Source organism: Nematolebias whitei, chromosome 12, assembly GCF_014905685.2.
Source record: "Nematolebias whitei isolate Nwh7 chromosome 12, NemWhi1, whole genome shotgun sequence".
NCBI lineage: Eukaryota > Metazoa > Chordata > Actinopteri > Cyprinodontiformes > Rivulidae > Nematolebias > Nematolebias whitei.
In genome coordinates, this window is record NC_056509.1 from 4,464,810 (window position 1) to 4,482,461 (window position 17,652).

Consider the following 17,652-nt stretch of genomic DNA (forward strand, 5'->3'; position numbering starts at 1 on the left):
CTTGGGGGACCTGCGGAAGCAGTGGACTGAGTCTGGAGTAGAAACATCCAGAGCCACCGTGCACAGGCGTGTGCAAGAAATGGGCTACAGGTGCCACATTCCCCAGGTCAAGCCACTTTTGAACAAGAGACTGCGTCAGAAACATCTTGCCTGGGACTGCTGCTGAGTGGTCCAAAGTTATGTTCTCTGATTACAGTAAATTTTGCAAAACCAAAACCAAAACCAGCTGATCACATGCTCAAGAAGGAGGCCTCCGGGTTCAACTGTCCCCCTCTTACAATGCTGTGATTGCTAGTATCACTCAGCCCTCTGTGAACAGTAAACAGCCACCAGTGTGCTAATGATCCATTGTTAGTCTGATGGTCCTTCTTGACCATGTGATCAGCTGGTTTTGGTTGTCAGCAGCAAACTGGTTGATCCACTCTGAGACGGTGCTATTTAAGAGACTGAGCTGAAAACAGCACCTCAGACTGAGGAAGTCTCTCGGATGAGAGACGAAACGTTTCTACATTTCTTTTGCTTTGTTTTGCTTTTGTTTTTTTGAATGTCCAGAGGACCAGATTGAACTTTTTTGGAATTTACAGGTTCCTTCCTTGCTGCCACAATTTCTACACTTCATAACTTTTATTCTTTCCTTCACAGTCCACTTGGAGTAACATCCTTCTCTGGAGCCCAGATTGTAAACAGTCTGTTGCTGCTTATTGTTCTGGTTCTGACTGTTATTGTATTTATTAACATTTTTATTATTGTTAGTAGAGTTTTTATTGTAAAGAGTGCAGTTTATTTAAAATATCATCCAAATGGGTCACTTTTATTTATTTTTATACAAATGTATTGTTTAATTGGCATATTTTAAAAATAAACATTTTGTAAGTCTTTTTTTGTACCGAAAATTAACCGAACCGAGCCCTCCTTGAAACTGAACTGAACCAAAATGTGATTTTAGCGTACCGTTACACCCCTAATTAGTAGTAGTAGTAGTAAGTAGTTGACAAGAATCTGTTTATGGATTCGAGCACGACACCAGACAGCAGGAGTGATTTAAAAGATTTATTAATAAATTGCTACTAGAGGAGGTCTGGGTCCGAGAACTGATCCATTCTGCAGAGACAGGAGAGTTAGTCACCTGGGTTTTATTATGACTGTTTAGAGGAGTACAGAGGCAGCCACTAACCTTCACAGTCAGGTGAGGGAGGGGCTCCTCCAGGGAGTTGAGGACGATGAAATCACCGAGAGTGAGCGAGCAGTAGCTGCGGCGCAGAGCTGAGCAAAACGTTGTTTGAGGGGATGTCCAAAAGGGGGATCCAAGGGCACAAGCAAGGGTCAAGCAAAGAAGGTCCAGATCCAAAACCAAAACGAGATCCTTGAGGCGTGGTCATAGTAGCAGAATTAGGGGTCGATACCATGGGCAGAGAGATTAATCCAATACAGGCAAGGAGCCGGCAAAGCAGGGAATCCAAAAGGCAGGTGTGAGGTCAAAACAAGGCAGGCAAACAAGACTATGGCATGAGCGCTGGATATCTACTACCATGAAAAGTTTGATAATCTGGCAGAGTATGAGAATGAGCACGGAGTTTAAGGAGGGCAGGAAACAGAGTCAGAGTCAGAGAGATTTATTTGTCATCCTCATCTCATGTCGCACACGTGGTGGAACGAGATTATGTAAGCAGGGTCCCAGTTACATCCAACAATAAAATGTAAAAGAAAAACAGTGATAAGATCTAAGATATGAACTAAGAAAACATCAACTAAATATACACTAAGCACTAATAGCATAAAAGCATTACGTCGAACAGCAGCACGACCATGAGTCTGTGTGAGCAGATGAGCACGAATGAGCACATCAACATGAAACAAATCAGCAGCAACATTGAAACAGATCAGCAGCAACATTGAAACAGATCAGCAGCAACATGATGTGATTTTTCAGTGATTATTCTAGTTAGAGATTCATGAGTCTAACAGCCTCAGGGTAGAAGCTGTTCCTCAGTCTAGTGGTTCTACACTTAATTCTCCTCAACCTCCTTCCTGAGGGGAGTGGGGCAAAAAGTGTGTGTGCTGGGTGAGTGTGGTCCTTCATGATGCAGGTGGCCCTCTTCCTGCATCTGGAGGTGTAGATGTCTGTGATGGTGGGGAGACTGACTCCAACATCTTCTGTGCAGCCTTCACCACTCTCTGCAAAGTTTTTCTTTCTGCAGCTGATTGCAGTGACAGAGCATAGTGGGCGTGGTGAACGTTGGCAGGAGCATACTAGAAACATGACGAGCAGGGTAAACAGAACATGATGACAGGATCTGTGGCAGGAGGGGCATAAATGTGACAGTAGTAGTTTATTTTATTATTTATATACAGGTATATATTAAGGCATTTTAAACCCTTTCCACATTCTTGCAATGTTCTAACCTCTTAAACCTACGTCTTTTTAACAACATCCGTATATGTAGCTACTAAATTTTACACACCAGGCTCTGCAGAACAGTAGCAGGTCTCATTCTGGCCTGACTCTGTTCTGGTCCGACCCAGTTCATTTCTGCAGGCCTAACCGGCAGCGACAAGCCCACAATCAATGTTGTCAACTCTTAATCCTACTAATTATAACAACATACTTATATATAGCTACTAAATTTTACTTGCTCTGGGGTTCACCGCTGAGTCTGGAGGTCTGGTTCTGGTCCAGTTCTGTTCAGTTTGAGTGCTGAAGTGCATTATGTGTGTGTGTGTGGGGTGGGGGGGGGGGGTGCATAACTTCTGTTGACTGGTGTGGGACCATAGATGGTCAATTTGAGTCAATGTATAGATGAAAAAAGTCCAGATGGGCTTGGTGCGCATCCCCGCTTATAGGTCCTCGTGGGCTGGGTACCAGCTCTCGAGATTCACCGATGGGTCTGGTTCTGCTCCTGTTCGGCTCCAGTTCGGTGGGTTTTGTGCAGCTACTCTGCATCCGCTGGGCACTGAGCAGAGCAAAACTTTACCTCTGTTTTTTTCAGCAGACGGAAATGGGGCTTCTGGGAGGGGCCCTGTTGCCTTCTGGGAAATGTGTCATTATGTGCAGGAATACAGTGGAGGATTACTCAGAGAAAACTACAGAATAGCAGTGCCTGTCCAAAATATTTTATTTTTGTCATTAACTTTTACACAACCACGAGTACAGTGATATAGTATTACTGTACAGTCCACAATCATGTGTCTTGTACAATTGTTTATTTTTTAATTTATTCATTTTTATTTTTATTTTATTTTTGGTCCAGTACAGTATAAGGACTGTATGTTCACAAACCATGATAGAGCGAGTCCATGATAGTCGAACTGCGAAGTAGCGAGGAACTACTGTACTCCAGTTTCCTCCCGTGGACCAAGGGCATGCATGTTGGACTGACTGGTGTCTCTGTTCTGTCCCTACGTGTGAGTGAGAGTGTTAATGGTTTTCTGTCTCTAGCACTGGTTTCGAAGTACAACATCCGATCCTCTAAGTATTTGTAGTTAACAATTCTAAACTTTTTAATAATAGTCTAATTCTTTAAAACACTATATTATATTACATTATTATTGTTTAGCATATATCTTAGATCCTTGTATTGTATACTGCTTATTTTTTATACTTTATATCTTTGCTATTTTGGGGTGTAACTGGGACCTTGGGTACACAATTTCGTTCCACCTCATGTACCACATGTGATGTGAATGACAATAAAGAACCTTGAATCTTGAACCTTGATATTTTAGTGCATGCTCATTATTTGCTGTGTCTGAGATCTGTCCTCTCTGTTCTCACCAGGATTTCAGAAGACTGTAGCCATTGCAGACTCCAACTACAACTGGTTCTATGGACCTGAGAGCCAGCTGGTCTTCTTGGACCGCTATGTGTTGCGAAACGGCAGTGGGAACTGGCTGGCAGCTCAGATTCATCAGAACAGAGTTACAGAAGGGCCGGGACAGGCTGGCAAAGGCCAGAGATGGTGCACTCTGCACACAGAGTTTATCTGGTAAGAAAACAGAAAATCTTCTAAAAGTGTTTCTTGTTTGAAGTCAACCTTTTAGAAAATATTGGAATGTGCCACATTTATTTTGAACTACTCGTAATTTCCGGACTATAAGCCTCTACTTTTTTCACAGGCCTTAAATCTCACGGCTTATACAATGTTGTGGCAAATTTATGGATTTTTTTTTTTTGACGGGCTAACGAGCTTCATGCTGCCAAAACATTTAGTGTCGTCACACCCGGGTGCTCATATAGCTGTCCACTACATCTTGGGTGGTGGCTCCTCGTGACTCAGTGAGACTATCTGTATAAATAAAGGTTAAAAAAATCTGACCAATGAAATTACCAAACAGATCACATTGGACACATGAAACGGTCACACAATATCGGACACAAAATATCTCACGTGGACACCCGCGGCTTACAGACAAGCACGGCTTACGTATGTGCAATTTATTTTTCTTTTTAAATTTAGTATGCGTAGCTTATATTCAGGTGCTCTCAATAGTCTGGAATTTATGGTCATCATGTTGCTGTTCTATAGAAACTAGTGGTGTAACGGTACATGTAGGCGTATTCAACCGTTTCAGTACATCATGTTCGGTTCAGTCCACGTGCGTACCATTTCGGTTAATTTTTCACTCATAGAATTTTATTAACGAGAGATTATGCGTCGTGGAACTAAAGTTTCTAAGCATGTTTCAGCAGGGCATTATTAATTGTTGCGTAGTCTTGCAGCACGCGTAGCATTAGCAACCTAGCAGACAATGAAACAGCCAGACCCTTTCATCTCGTTGTGGTCTCCTGTTTGGGAACATTATGTCTTTCTTGTTAAAAGACAAGTGGACAAATCCAAAGCTGTGTGTCGACGTTGTTTCACAGAGATTGGATCTGCAGCAGCAACACGTCTAACTTGTTAACGTACTTGTAACAACATCATCCGAACGTGAACGTCTCTTCTAGCAGCTCGTTGCAAAGACCGACAACAGCAGCATTTAAACAACCTTTATCAGGTCATTCAGACCAGTCCAGAGCAATAACACAAGCTGTAGGAGTTTTTAAAGCTCTGGATCTACGTCCGTATTCTGTTGTTGATGCACCGGCTTTAAATTTATTGAGCCCCGCTACAACATCCCATCACATCAACACTTCAGCCAAAAAGTTGTACCAGCACTTTATGAAAAAGATAAAACTGATCATCAACAAGCCCTGGACCAGATTTAAAGCTCTGCCACACCAATGATGACGAGCGAGAGAGAATATTCAACCACCTTATAACAGAAATGATGACGCATGATGTATTGTTATTGAATTATTATGCTCTAATATCCATTATCTTTTACCCACTTCTTCCATTTTTGGGTCATGGGGGTCGTCGGTGCCCATGTCCGGCAGTCACTGTGCGAGGGGCGGGGTACACCCTGGACGGGTCGCAAGTTCATCACAGGGACACATAGAGACAAACGAGACAAACAACCATTCACTCTCACTCTCTCACTCACACCTAGGGACAATTCAGAGTTACCAGTCAGCCTAACATGCATGTTTTTGGTCTGTGGGAGGAAACCAGAGTACCCGGAGAAAACCCACGCAGAAAGGAGAGAACATGCAAACTCCACCCAGAAAGGCCCAGGATTTGAACCAGGGACCTGCTCGCTGAGAGGCAGCAGCTCTACCAGTTGCGCCACCATGCTGCCCATCACTGCAACTTTTGGTAGAAAATGTGTACAAGTTGGTCTTTATGGACAAAAACTTAAAACTTGATTAGTTAGATTGTAAACGGTCTGTTGCTTCTTATTGTTCTGTTTCTGACTGTTATTGTATTTATTAAGATTTTATTATTGTTAGTAGAGTTTATTTATTGTAAAGAGTGCCATTTATTTAAAATATCATCCAAATGCCATCCATCCATCCATCCATCCATTTTCTTCCGCTTATCCGAGGTCGAGTCGTGGGGGTAGCATCTTAAGTAGAGAGGCCCAGACTTCCCTCTCCCCAGCCACTTGGTCCAGCTCCTCCGGGGGAATCCCAAGGCGTTCCCAGGCCAGCCGAGAAACATAGTCCCTCCAGCGTGTCCTGGGTCTTCCTCTGGGTCTCCTCCCGGTGGGGCGTGCTCGAAACACCTCGCCATGGAGGCGTCCAGGAGGCATCCTAAACAGATGCCCGAGCCACCTCAACTGGCTCCTCTCGATGTGGAGAAACAGCGGCTCTACTCTGAGCCCCTCCAGGATGACCGAGCTTCTCACCCTATCTCTAAGGGAGAGCCCAGACACCCTGTGGAGAAAACTCATTTCGGCCGCTTGTATCCGAGATCTTGTTCTTTCGGTCACAACCCAAAGCTCATGACCATAGATGAGGTTATCCTGATGCATGCTCAATAATCCAGGTAGAAAATCTAAAAAGTTAAATCTGGTCCTCTGGACATTCAAAAAAACAAACAAAGCAAATCAACAAAAAAAAAATGTAGAAACGTTTCGTCTCTCATCTGAGAGACTTCCTCAGTCTGAGGTGCTGTATTCAGCTCAGTCTCTTAAATAGCACCTTCTCAGAGTGGATCAACCAGTTTTGCTGCTGACAACCAAAACCAGCTGATCACATGCTCAAGAAGGACCATCAGCCTAACAATGGGTCATTAGCACACTGATGGCTGTTTACTGTTCACAGAGGGCTGAGTGATACTAGCAATCACAGCATTGTAAGAGGGGGACAATTGAACCTGGAGGCTCCACCCCTGTTTAATGATGGACGATTTCTTTTCACAAAGATGGCCTCCTTTACTCCTCTCTCAAACCATCGTTCCTCTCTATCCACGATGTGCACATCTTCATCCCTGAAAGAGTGACCGCTGGCCTGGAGATGAGTCTAGACCGCAGAGTCCTGGCCTGATGATGTTGATCTTCTGTGCTGGGCCATCCTTTTGGCCAGTGGCTGTTTGGTTTCCCCGATGTAAGACTGATCACCCTCCTGACACTGAACAGCATACACAACATTACTCTGTTTGTGCCGGGGGACTGGATCTTTGGGATGAACCAGTCTTTAATGTATTTTGGGGTTTAAAAGCCACTGGGACGTTATGTTTAGAAAATAAACGTCTCAGTTTCTCTGATACTCCCTCAACATACGGAATGACCACTGGTCTGGGTCTGGGTTCCTCCTTTTCACCTGATGGCTGACTGGAGTCCTGTTTGGGTTTCTTCTTTCAGGAAGGCCCAGTTAGGATATCCACATTGTAGGATTTCTCCTTCTGCCTGGCTCCTGAGTTAGTGGGGACGCTGTCTGCTCTGTGGTACAGAGTCCTGATGACTCCTAACTTGTGCTCCAAAGGGTGATGGGAGTCAAACTGCAAATACTGGTCTGTGTGGGTGGGTTTGCGGTACACCTCGGTTTGCAAATGTCCTCTATCAGAGACTGAGACCTCACAGTCCAAGAAAGCCAACTTGCCATTTTTTACATCTTCTCGTGTGAACTTGATGTATTTATCCACAGAGTTGATGTGGTCAGTAAAATGTTGGACTTCCTGAGATTTAATTTTAACCCAGGTGTCGTCAACATACCTGAACCAATGACTTGGTGGTGTCCCTGAAAAGGATGTCAAGGCTCCCTTTTCTACCTCCTCCATGTACAGGTTGGCAACAATAGGAGAAACTGGAGACCCCATAGCACACCCATGTTTCTGCCTATAATATTGCTCCCCATATGTGAAGTAGGTATCACTCAGTAGGTATCCTGCAGTGAATGACACTAATATATAAATCTGAACAAATATTTAATCCTTAGTTGAATAAACATAATCCCAGTTGATAACAAAATCTCAGTTCATAACAAATGGTAATTTTATAACATACAGTAATCCCCCTTGTAGTTTATTTCAAGAAACAAACAAAAACACAAACAACTCAACATTTTGTCTCAACTGGATCTCTTTTCGTGCATAACTCTAAACTTAAATGTTCAAAGCTCCCTGTGGAGCGGCTGGGGGTCTTGGACAGAATCAAATCAGGTCATTGGTAAAAAAAAAAAAAAACTAATTTTGACATTACATTTTTCCAAATGACCTCTTCCACTGCATTTCAGCCATTCACGCCCAGGGGTCCCTCTGGAAAGATCCACGTCATCTCCGAGAGGTTGGACAGTCCTTGCAGGCTCTGACAGATCAGAGTTACACAAACAGAACTTCTCATAGTCTGCTGTTCTTTGCTGTTTCACCGTACCTCGTACGCAGCTCCGTCGACTCTGACCCCAGGCATGCTGTGTTGTCAAATAATTTGCCGTGAGTGAAAATATTCTGAGGTTACCGTAATCTGACCGTCAGGTTCTGATCCAGACCTCCTCCACCCCACAGAAAAAACATTAATCTCCATTTGTCCCTGTCAGATGTCCAAAAAATAAAAATAAAAAAACACGGAAAGAGTTAAAACACAGTTCCAACTTCAATGCTTCTCATGGCCTCAAAAAGAAAACACAAGAGTAAAACTCTTCCTTCAGTGTATTTTAATACTTTTTCATATTTAAATGTTAAAATAAACTTGCTTTTTTTTGGTCAAAAGATATCAGAATTTGCCAATCAAGTTCCAATAATCTAGACCGTGGGTGATTGGTTCTAATGTCATCTTGGCCTGTGTCATCTGATAATACGACGTCATATTTAATGTCTTTCTCTGGGCCTTTGGATTTCAGTTCTCTTATGGAGGTGGGTTGACAAGATGTACTCAGTTCTTAGAGAGGAGAGAGAAGGGGTTGTTTCTGAAACTTAGACCTTGATGTCCTGGTCATTATGCTGGGTTTAACAGTTTCAATCAAATAGTGTGGAGGGGTGGGGGGGGTCAAAATAAAAGAAACTTTTTTCTTAAAGCATAACCTGTCCAAACCCCAGACTGTCATTCAAACACCTGCTAACTGTGCGTTGTCTAAATGCTTCAGTGAGGGAGGAAGGTTTTCAAGCTTTGTCTGTAACTCTCAAAAACCCTGAAAAAAATAACATTTAAAACACAACCTGGTCCTCATCTCTCCCTTCTGCCAACTGGAGTACAGTACAGACAAATAAAAATACAACAATCATGACAGATTCAAAATGCGTGATAAGAAAGGAAAATACAGGATTCTCAAAAGAAATAAAAATTAAAAAGATTTCTTAAATGTGCTAAAATTCATCTTGCATAAAACAATGTTTCCATGTAAACAACCTGTGTTGTTGTCTTAAACTGTTATTAATATTTTTCCCTAGCAGAATAATGACAAAAAATAATAATAATCACTATCAGAAAGGTTTTGTAGTGTAGTTTTTAATGACCCAAAAATAATCTCTTAATTGCGTTAATAAAATAGTTGTGTCTGTGCTTTAATCCTTAGTGTAATCTTCTTTTACAACTCAGAAGTGGATTGACAGTTCGTCATCTTATATAACTTCCTGTTCTCTGTGCTGTGGGCCTCTTTCTGAGAACTTCATGTAATATCGTCTTTCACCACTAAGGTGGGGGTGATTTTAGTGCTCTCTGTTTATGAATAAAGAATTGTGGCAGACAAAATATCAGATTACAACCGAGTTCCATTTTTTTGTCTTCCAGTAACACTCCAGATGTTCCCACGTCTCTGGAAATAGATTCAGGAAGTGTAGTTTTCAGTTGATCCATCTTTCTAAGTGATTCCAGAATATTTTGGTCTTGTTGCATTCAAAGAAGAAATGATTTATTGTTTCTCTGTCCTGTTCACAGAACGAGCATTTACTGTCATCGATATTAAAATGAGTTCTTCGTAGCTCTTTGGAGGGGTCAACTGCATTTAACATTTAAAGTGTGTTTCTTTAGCCTTTGGTTGTACGGAGAGTTTTAAATATAGAGTTCTTAACATTTCTATTGATTTTTGGTCAAATTTGCAAAGTATATTGTTTTATTTATTTTCTCAGGGAACAGGGTTTCATTCAGACACCTTCTAATTGTGTGGCTGTTGAATTTATTGTCAGTAAATGATATTCCATTAATAGATAGAGTGGGTGAATGTGGGGTTACTATTATATTTTGAATCAGATTAATACATGTTTGGTAATGCTTTAATTAATCTGGTAAATTCAACTTTGGGGGATAGAATTGATGCTTTGCACAGAATTGTTCACAGTTTAACATTTAACCATTAACATGCATTAAGTGACAACACTCCAAATGTTCTTCTCCATCCAGTGTTTGTAAAATGATGATTTATTGTGATACAGTATGAATCTGTTGTTCCATATGAGAGTGGGGTGTGCTGAGTAATTATGTACTTGGAGCATTTCCCAGTATAATAACACTTGTTTACTCTGATATTTGATGGGCAGATTATTGAAATCAGATAGAAGTATTAGTTTTAGACCACCTGTTTTGTTAAATATATAATTGGGGACACAATACCAAAGTGTTTCAGAATTTTTGATCCAGGATTTCAACCAATTAATCTTGAGGGTTCTGTTGAGGCACTCGAGGTCGGTTCCTTTCAGCCCACCTTCTTTGACCATGTGACCGTCTCTCAGGTAGTGTGGTCTGTTTCTCCACATGAATTCATTTGATTGATGGTTTTAATTCAACTATTTGGAACAGCGCTGCTACAAGTTGCGTATATTAATCTTGACAAACTTTACATTTCTGATAAGTGAATTCGTCCCAATATAGAAAGGTCTCGTTGGAGCCGTGAGTTAAGTTTGGATTTACTTTCTTTGATTTGTTTTCAATTGTTACAGTTGATTCTTGGTTTTTGGTTATAACAGTTCCTAAGTATTTAATTTCAGATTTAATTGGAACACTAGATATTTCTTTTAGTGATGCGTCATGAATGGCTAGAAATTCAAAAAAAAAATAATTAAGTGTTAGCCCTGAGGCCTCTGAAAATAATTGTATTTGATCAGTTACTATTGGAACCTGCTTGTGGTTTTTAAAGAAGACGGTAGTTTCATCTGCTAACTGGCTAATCATTAATTCTGTACCAAAGACGTGTAATTTCTCAATGTCTGCACAGTTTTTAAGAAAGATCGCTAACATTTCTGCAGCTAAAACAAAAAGATATGGGGAGCTGGGACATCCCTGAGGAATGCCAACATTAATGTTAAATCTAGCTGTGGTGCCTTTAGGCAGCATTACACAACTACTGATGTTTGATATAAACCTCTTATTAAATTAATAAACTTTTCTCCAAATCCTAAACATTCAAGACCTGAAAATAAAAACTGGTGTTCCACAGGGTCAAAGGCTTTGTGAAAGTCTAAGAAAAGAATAAAACCATGGTCCTGGATCATCTCAGGTCCATGACCAGTCTGATGTTGTTGTAGATTGACCTTCCTTTTAAGAAACCAGAATGTGATTCTGCAATAACCTCTGAGATCCCAGTTTGGAGACGCGTGGTAAAGATGTAGGTTAGTCATTTTTAATCTGAATTCTGAGTGTAATAGGTCTATTCTCAATAAATCTTGGGTCCTTGTCTGGTTTGGGGATAGATATAATAATTCCTTGTCTCATCAGGAGGTAGAATATATATTTTTTAAATTTCTGTAAAAACTTGCTGTAGTAATATTTTTATGTCTTCCCAATAATGTTTATAGAAGTTCCCTGTAGGACCGTCCGGACCCGGTGCTTTGTTCACTGATAAGAGATGAACTGCATTATTAAGTTCTTTACTGTGATGTTGTTGTCACAAGTTTGTTTGAAATTATCTTCTATTTTAGGAATAAAAGTTTCAGTTTGGTTAAGGAAAGTCTTACAGTTTGTTCAGAGAATTTGGAGGTATATAAGTTGTTATAGAATTTAAAGATTTCTGTTGATATTAATTTTCAGTATTGGTTTCTACATCATCTATTATTAATGATTGAATAGCATTTTGTTGTTGTCTTCTTTTCCCAGAAGTATGCAGTGGTTTGTTCTCCCTCCTCAGTCATCTCGCTCTTGATCTAATAAAAGCTCCTTTGGCCCTTTGCATGAACATCTCATCGAGCTTAGGTTGCACGTTTATTCTTTTTTGTTTGTGTTCTTCTGAGGGATTAGGTTTATTACAATATACTTTGTTGTTGTATAATATCTAGTTCTTTTCTTGTAGTTCTTTTTTGAATTGTTTAAAAGAAAAGAGGGGAACAAACAAACTGGGTATTACGGGTTACAGGGTTGTTTTTGATTGTTTTTCTGTCCGTCTGGTTCTGTTCATGTTCATGGAGGTGAACAACATGTCGTATAAGTATGGGTGAAAGTACACAATTTAAGTATTTTGATTTTAAAAATCTCAACTTTTATGATGTAGAAACTGATATAGACCCAGAGACCAATTTCAGTTATAATACTGAACCTGACTGTGAATATTATTCAGAAGACGGTATTAATGTGGGGTTGGGAGGTTTTCACTAATTCACTTTAACAGAAGGAGCATGCAAAGCAGTTTCTCTACAATAAAAAGTTACCTTGAAACATTTGACGAGTGGTAACAATCTGAGCAGCCTGGATCACTGAAGGACCTGAACCAATGGTCAGATGGAGTTCTGACATGTTGGGTCAGAACAGGTTTAACACAAGGGGAGGTGGTGCTGCACTGTTCATTAGGTCCGGACTGAAATGTACGGTTATTGTTAAAATGATATTTTCAGTTGATAACTTGATGGAATGTTTGTTAAAACTGAGGCTAACAGATCTGGGCACATGTTAATTAGTTGTGTTTATCGAACTCCTGGCTCATGCATCGATGAGTTTAATAACAAAATATTAGAGACATATGGGAGGTATAATGAAAAGTTTACTTTTATTTGTGGAGACTTTAACACTGATTTATTGAAATATAATGAGCACATCAAAACAAGTGAATTTGTCAACACAATGTTCGGTTTAAGTTTCTATCCATTGAGTTTAAGACCTACTGGAAGAACAAAGACAGTGCTTCATTGATTAACAATATTTTTATAAATAAGTTCAATGTGAAAACAAAAAGTGGATTGTTGATAACTGATATTACTGATCATGTGTCAGTGTTTACTGTGGTGGATACTAGTAACGAGTATAATCTAAATATGACAAAGTCAAATTCCAATTTAGTTAAATTACCTGAAGCTGTGGAAGCAATGAAAGCAGAATTATTTAATGATAATTGGCAAAACGTTTATGTTGCTGATGTTAATGAGTCATATAATTTTTTTTTTTTCATTTAGCCTTTATTTATACAGGTTAGTCTCATTGAGCCACGAGAACTCATTTTCAAGAGAGACCTGTTTTAGGGAGCACATGGTGGGGGTTAAGGGCCTTGCTCATGGGCCCAGAGTGGGGCGAATGAGGGTGGGGGCAAGTGTGTGTGTTTCACCTACCCCACCCACAATTTTGATGTTGTCGGGGCCGGGGCGTGAACCGGCGATCTTCGGATCACAAGCCCACCTCTCTAACCTCTGCGCCACCACTCCCCCACAAAATAATACGTTTTTGGAAGTATTTGCAAGAATCTATAATCATCATTGTCCCTTTAAAGAATACAAACATCCATCCATCCATTTTCTTTACCCACTTATTCCATTTTGGGTCACGGGGGTCGCTGGTGCCCATGTCCAGCAATCACTGAGCGAGAGGCGGGGTACACCCTGGACAGGTCTCCAGTCCATCACAGGGCCACATAGAGACAAACGAGACAAACAACCATTCACTCTCTCACTCTCACCTAGGGACAATTTAGAGTTACCAATCAGTCTAACATGCATGTTTTTGGTCTGTGGGAGGAAACTGGAGCACCCAGAGAAAACCCACACATGCACGGAGAGAACATGCAAACTCCACCCAGAAAGGCCCCTGGACCGGGGTTTGAACCAGGGACCTGCTGGCTGAGAGGCAGCAGCTCTACCAGTTGCGCCACCGTGCTGACTAGAATACAAACAGACATGAAAAAACAGATGGACTCCCTGGATGACAAGGAGTTTGGAAAAGTCGTGTAAAAAGAAAAACAAGTTAGATAAAGATTTTATTAGGTGCTCAACCCAGGAAAAAGAAGAAAAATATAAAATATATAAAAACAAATTAACATCAGTGCTGAGAAAGCAAAAACGGTATTATTATGATGGGCTAGTGTAAAAATACAAGAATGATATTAAAGGTACTTGGAAGATCATTAATAGTGTCATTAAAAATCAGAAAGACTGAGATTTCCCATTATGTATTAAACATTAAACATTAAACCACAATGGAAAATTAAAGCTGCAAGCAGCGTTGAAGGCCCTCGCAGCGAAGCGCCGCTGCGGCCTTACCGCGACCGCGGGAACTCCAGCGACTCTTCCCGGTCGCCATCGAGAACGCTCACGCTACCGTCACGCGCCCGTTCTCCGGAATGTGCATTCGCCGAACCTTTGACATCAGCTGCGACCGCGGATATAACTATTTTAATATTATAGGGGGCGCTCTAGAGTCAAAAGTTAAAAAACATTACTAATGTGTCCATAACTGCTTACTAATGATGCACCCAAAATCTGGTGCAGATCGTATGGTATATCATTGAGATACAAGTGTTAGAATATTATAGGGGGCGCTCTAGAGTCAAAAGTTAAAAAACATTACTAATGTGTCCAGCAGGACTACATAATAATACACCAAAAATCTGGTGCAGATCAGATGATATATCATTGAGATATAACAGTTTAAAAAATCTAGGGGGCGTACTTGAGTCAAATATTAAACAACATCACAACTGTGTCCATAAGTCCTCACTAGTCCAGCACCAAAAATCTGGTGCAGATCAGACGATATATCACTGAGATATAACAGTTTGAATTATTTATGGGGCGCACTTGAGTCAAAAGTAAAACAACAATACCATTGCGTGTTTAAGTTCTCACTTATCACACACCAAAAATCTGGTCTACATCGGATGACATATCACTGAGATATAACAGTTTGAATAATCTAGGGGGCGCACTTGAGTCAAATATTAAACAACAATAACAATGTGTGTAGACATGGTCACACATTATGCCACAAAAATCTGGTGCAGATCGGATGATTTATCATTGAGATATAACTCTTGCTATATTGTAGGGGGTGCTGTAGAGTCAAAATTTAAAAAACATTACTACTGTGTCCACCAGGGCTAAATAATAACACACCATAAATTTGGTGCAGATCGGCTGATATATCACTGAGACAAAACAGTTTGAATAATTTTAGGGGGCGCACTTGAGTCAAATATTAAACAACAAAACTAAAATGTCCATCAGTTCTCAGTAATGACGCACCAAAAATCTGGTTCAGATTGGATGTTGTATCACTGAGATATAACTGTAAGAAGAATGTAGGTGGTGCTGTGGAGGCTCTTGGCCACTTATCATGGAACCCTGTTCAAAGGTGGATAATGATCAATCATAGTGATTTTGGTTCATCTGGGCTCAAATCTGTGCAATTTAGAGCCAAACGTATTGCAACGGCGTCTCTTTTTAATTCGCCATGGCGCCACACCCACATCCTCCAGCTATAACTGTTTGTAGTTTAAATCAAGTCAGACCATCTTGTTATCTGTCTTCTAACACAGGATCATCCTGATTAGATTAAGGGTGTCAAAGAAGGAGCATTCCAATTAAACAAAGTCACTTCCTGTTCTGAGGGGGCGGGGCTTTGATGACGTCACAATATGACCTCAGGGTATCGTCGGGCATGGGACAGGGATGACTCGTGCCAAATTTGGTGCAAATCTGTCATTCAAGTTGAAAGTTATAACGTTTGGAAATTTATGGCGTGAAGCTCAACTTTGAGGCCTGGCCACGCCCCTTTAACAAAACGAAACCGAAAGCTTTTGATAACTTTTACTCTCCAATGTCTTAAAGGTCTATTAACCAAGTTTGAAGGCAATCCTTCAAAATCCCTAAGAGGAGTTCGTTAAAATTCGCCATTAAAAACGCCCAAAAATTAACCTTTGACCCAAAATGGCCGACTTCCTGTTGGTTTTGGACCTTAGCTCCAAGAGACTTTTTCATAGGTCCTGAGAAGATACACATGTTCACCGAGTTGTGAAGCATAATTTTGAGGTCCGGCCCCGCCCCCTCAACATGCGTCGGTTTGCACCGTTTTGATAACTTTTGGTCCCCCATGCCTACTGAGCAAAATGGCGCAAGTTTGAAACCGATTGAGCGAAATCCCTAGGAGGAGTTCGTTCAAATTTGCCGTGTACGAAAAGCGAAAAACGGCCAAAATTGACCCTTTGACCCAAAATGGCCGACTTCCTGTTGGGTTTAAGGCATACCTCCAAGAGACTTTTTTTCTTGATTCGGTGGGTTCTACATGTGTACCAAATTTCAGCTCTCTAGGACTTACCAGTTGTCATATCTCACGTTAGGGGGCGCTGTGGAGCAGTTTGGCCACGCCCACTTTTGGTTCCATTAAATACCTCGCATTTCTTGCGGGGGACAATTTTGGGTCAAATATGGTGAGTTTTCGAATATGTTAAGGCCTCCAAATTAGCGCTCTCTGACGGAAAAAAATTTGAAACGACACAATAACAATAGGCCTTCGCAGCGCTTAGCTGCTCGGGCCTAATAAAGAGGATATTGTTGAAGTTCTTTGTTAAATGTTTGTCCTAATTTAGTCAATGAGTTGCCAAAGATTAAAGATGAAAAACTCAGTTATACATTTAATAATATTAATACAATGTTTCTTGGAGGAGTGAGTGAAAGTGAAGTCATAGAAGTAGTTAAAAAATTAAAAAATAAGAAATCAAAGACTGTAATAATATTGATATGGCTATTGTGAAAGAAGTCATTTATAGTATTATTAAACCTCTCTCCTATATTTGTAATAGATCATTCTTAACTACAATTTTTCCTGACAAAATGAAAACAGCCGAGGTGTTTCCAGTCCACAAACACGGTGATAAACAAACTTTAACAAATTATAGACCTAGATCATTGCTACCACAATTTTCTAAAGTTCTGGAAAAATATTCATAGAAAGGCAGGACTCCTTGCTTAATAAAAACAACATATTAAATGAACACCAGTACGGTTTTAGAAACAACTCCTCCACAACTTTATCTGTGATGGAGTCTGTGGAACATGTTGATCAGAAACTTAACACAGTTCATTGATTTATGAGACATCTGACACTGTTGACCATGAACCACTACTGGGAACATGTGAACAATGTGGCTTACTGGGGGTTACACATCAGTGGTTAAAGAGTTGTTTGAGTAATAGATTACAATATGTACAAATTAACAACACAAAGTCACAAATTAAAACTATAAAATGTGGTTTGCCTCAAGGATCAGTTCTAGGAGCTAAATTATTTATACTTTATTTAAATGACATTTTTTACAGTATCCAGTATTTTTAAATTTATAATGTTTGCTGATGATACAACCTTTTTCTTTTCTAGAAAGAATATGGATGAATTCGAATCAGAATAAACTTTATTGGCATTGCACCGAGATACAACGAGAACATGTACGTACAGTCGTCCGAAGATGGGCGGAGTGCACGAAGCTGCGGCTATAAATAATCAGCGCGGCCTCTTATTCTTATTCAGAATAATATTTTGCTTAGATGAGAAAAGGAAAGAAACCATGAGAGACGGTATAAAAAAAAGATCTCTCACACCGTGTCCTAGACAGGGCACAATTTGAGGCATCAAACAAACCTCCCACAGCAAAGCAACATAAACAGACGTTATACATGAACATAAACAGACGTTATACATGAACATAAACAGATG

General features: G+C 40.4%; 1 protein-coding gene across 1 annotated transcript in view; it reads left to right on the top strand.

Moving 5' to 3' along the window:
* dse (dermatan sulfate epimerase) overlaps positions 1-17,652 on the top strand; it is a 116,330-nt gene that overhangs the window by 89,863 nt on the left and 8,815 nt on the right. Inside the window, exon 4 of the mRNA XM_037685703.1 lies at positions 3,776-3,983. Coding sequence (XP_037541631.1) covers positions 3,776-3,983 — 208 coding nt within the window. The remainder of the gene's footprint in view (positions 1-3,775; positions 3,984-17,652) is intronic.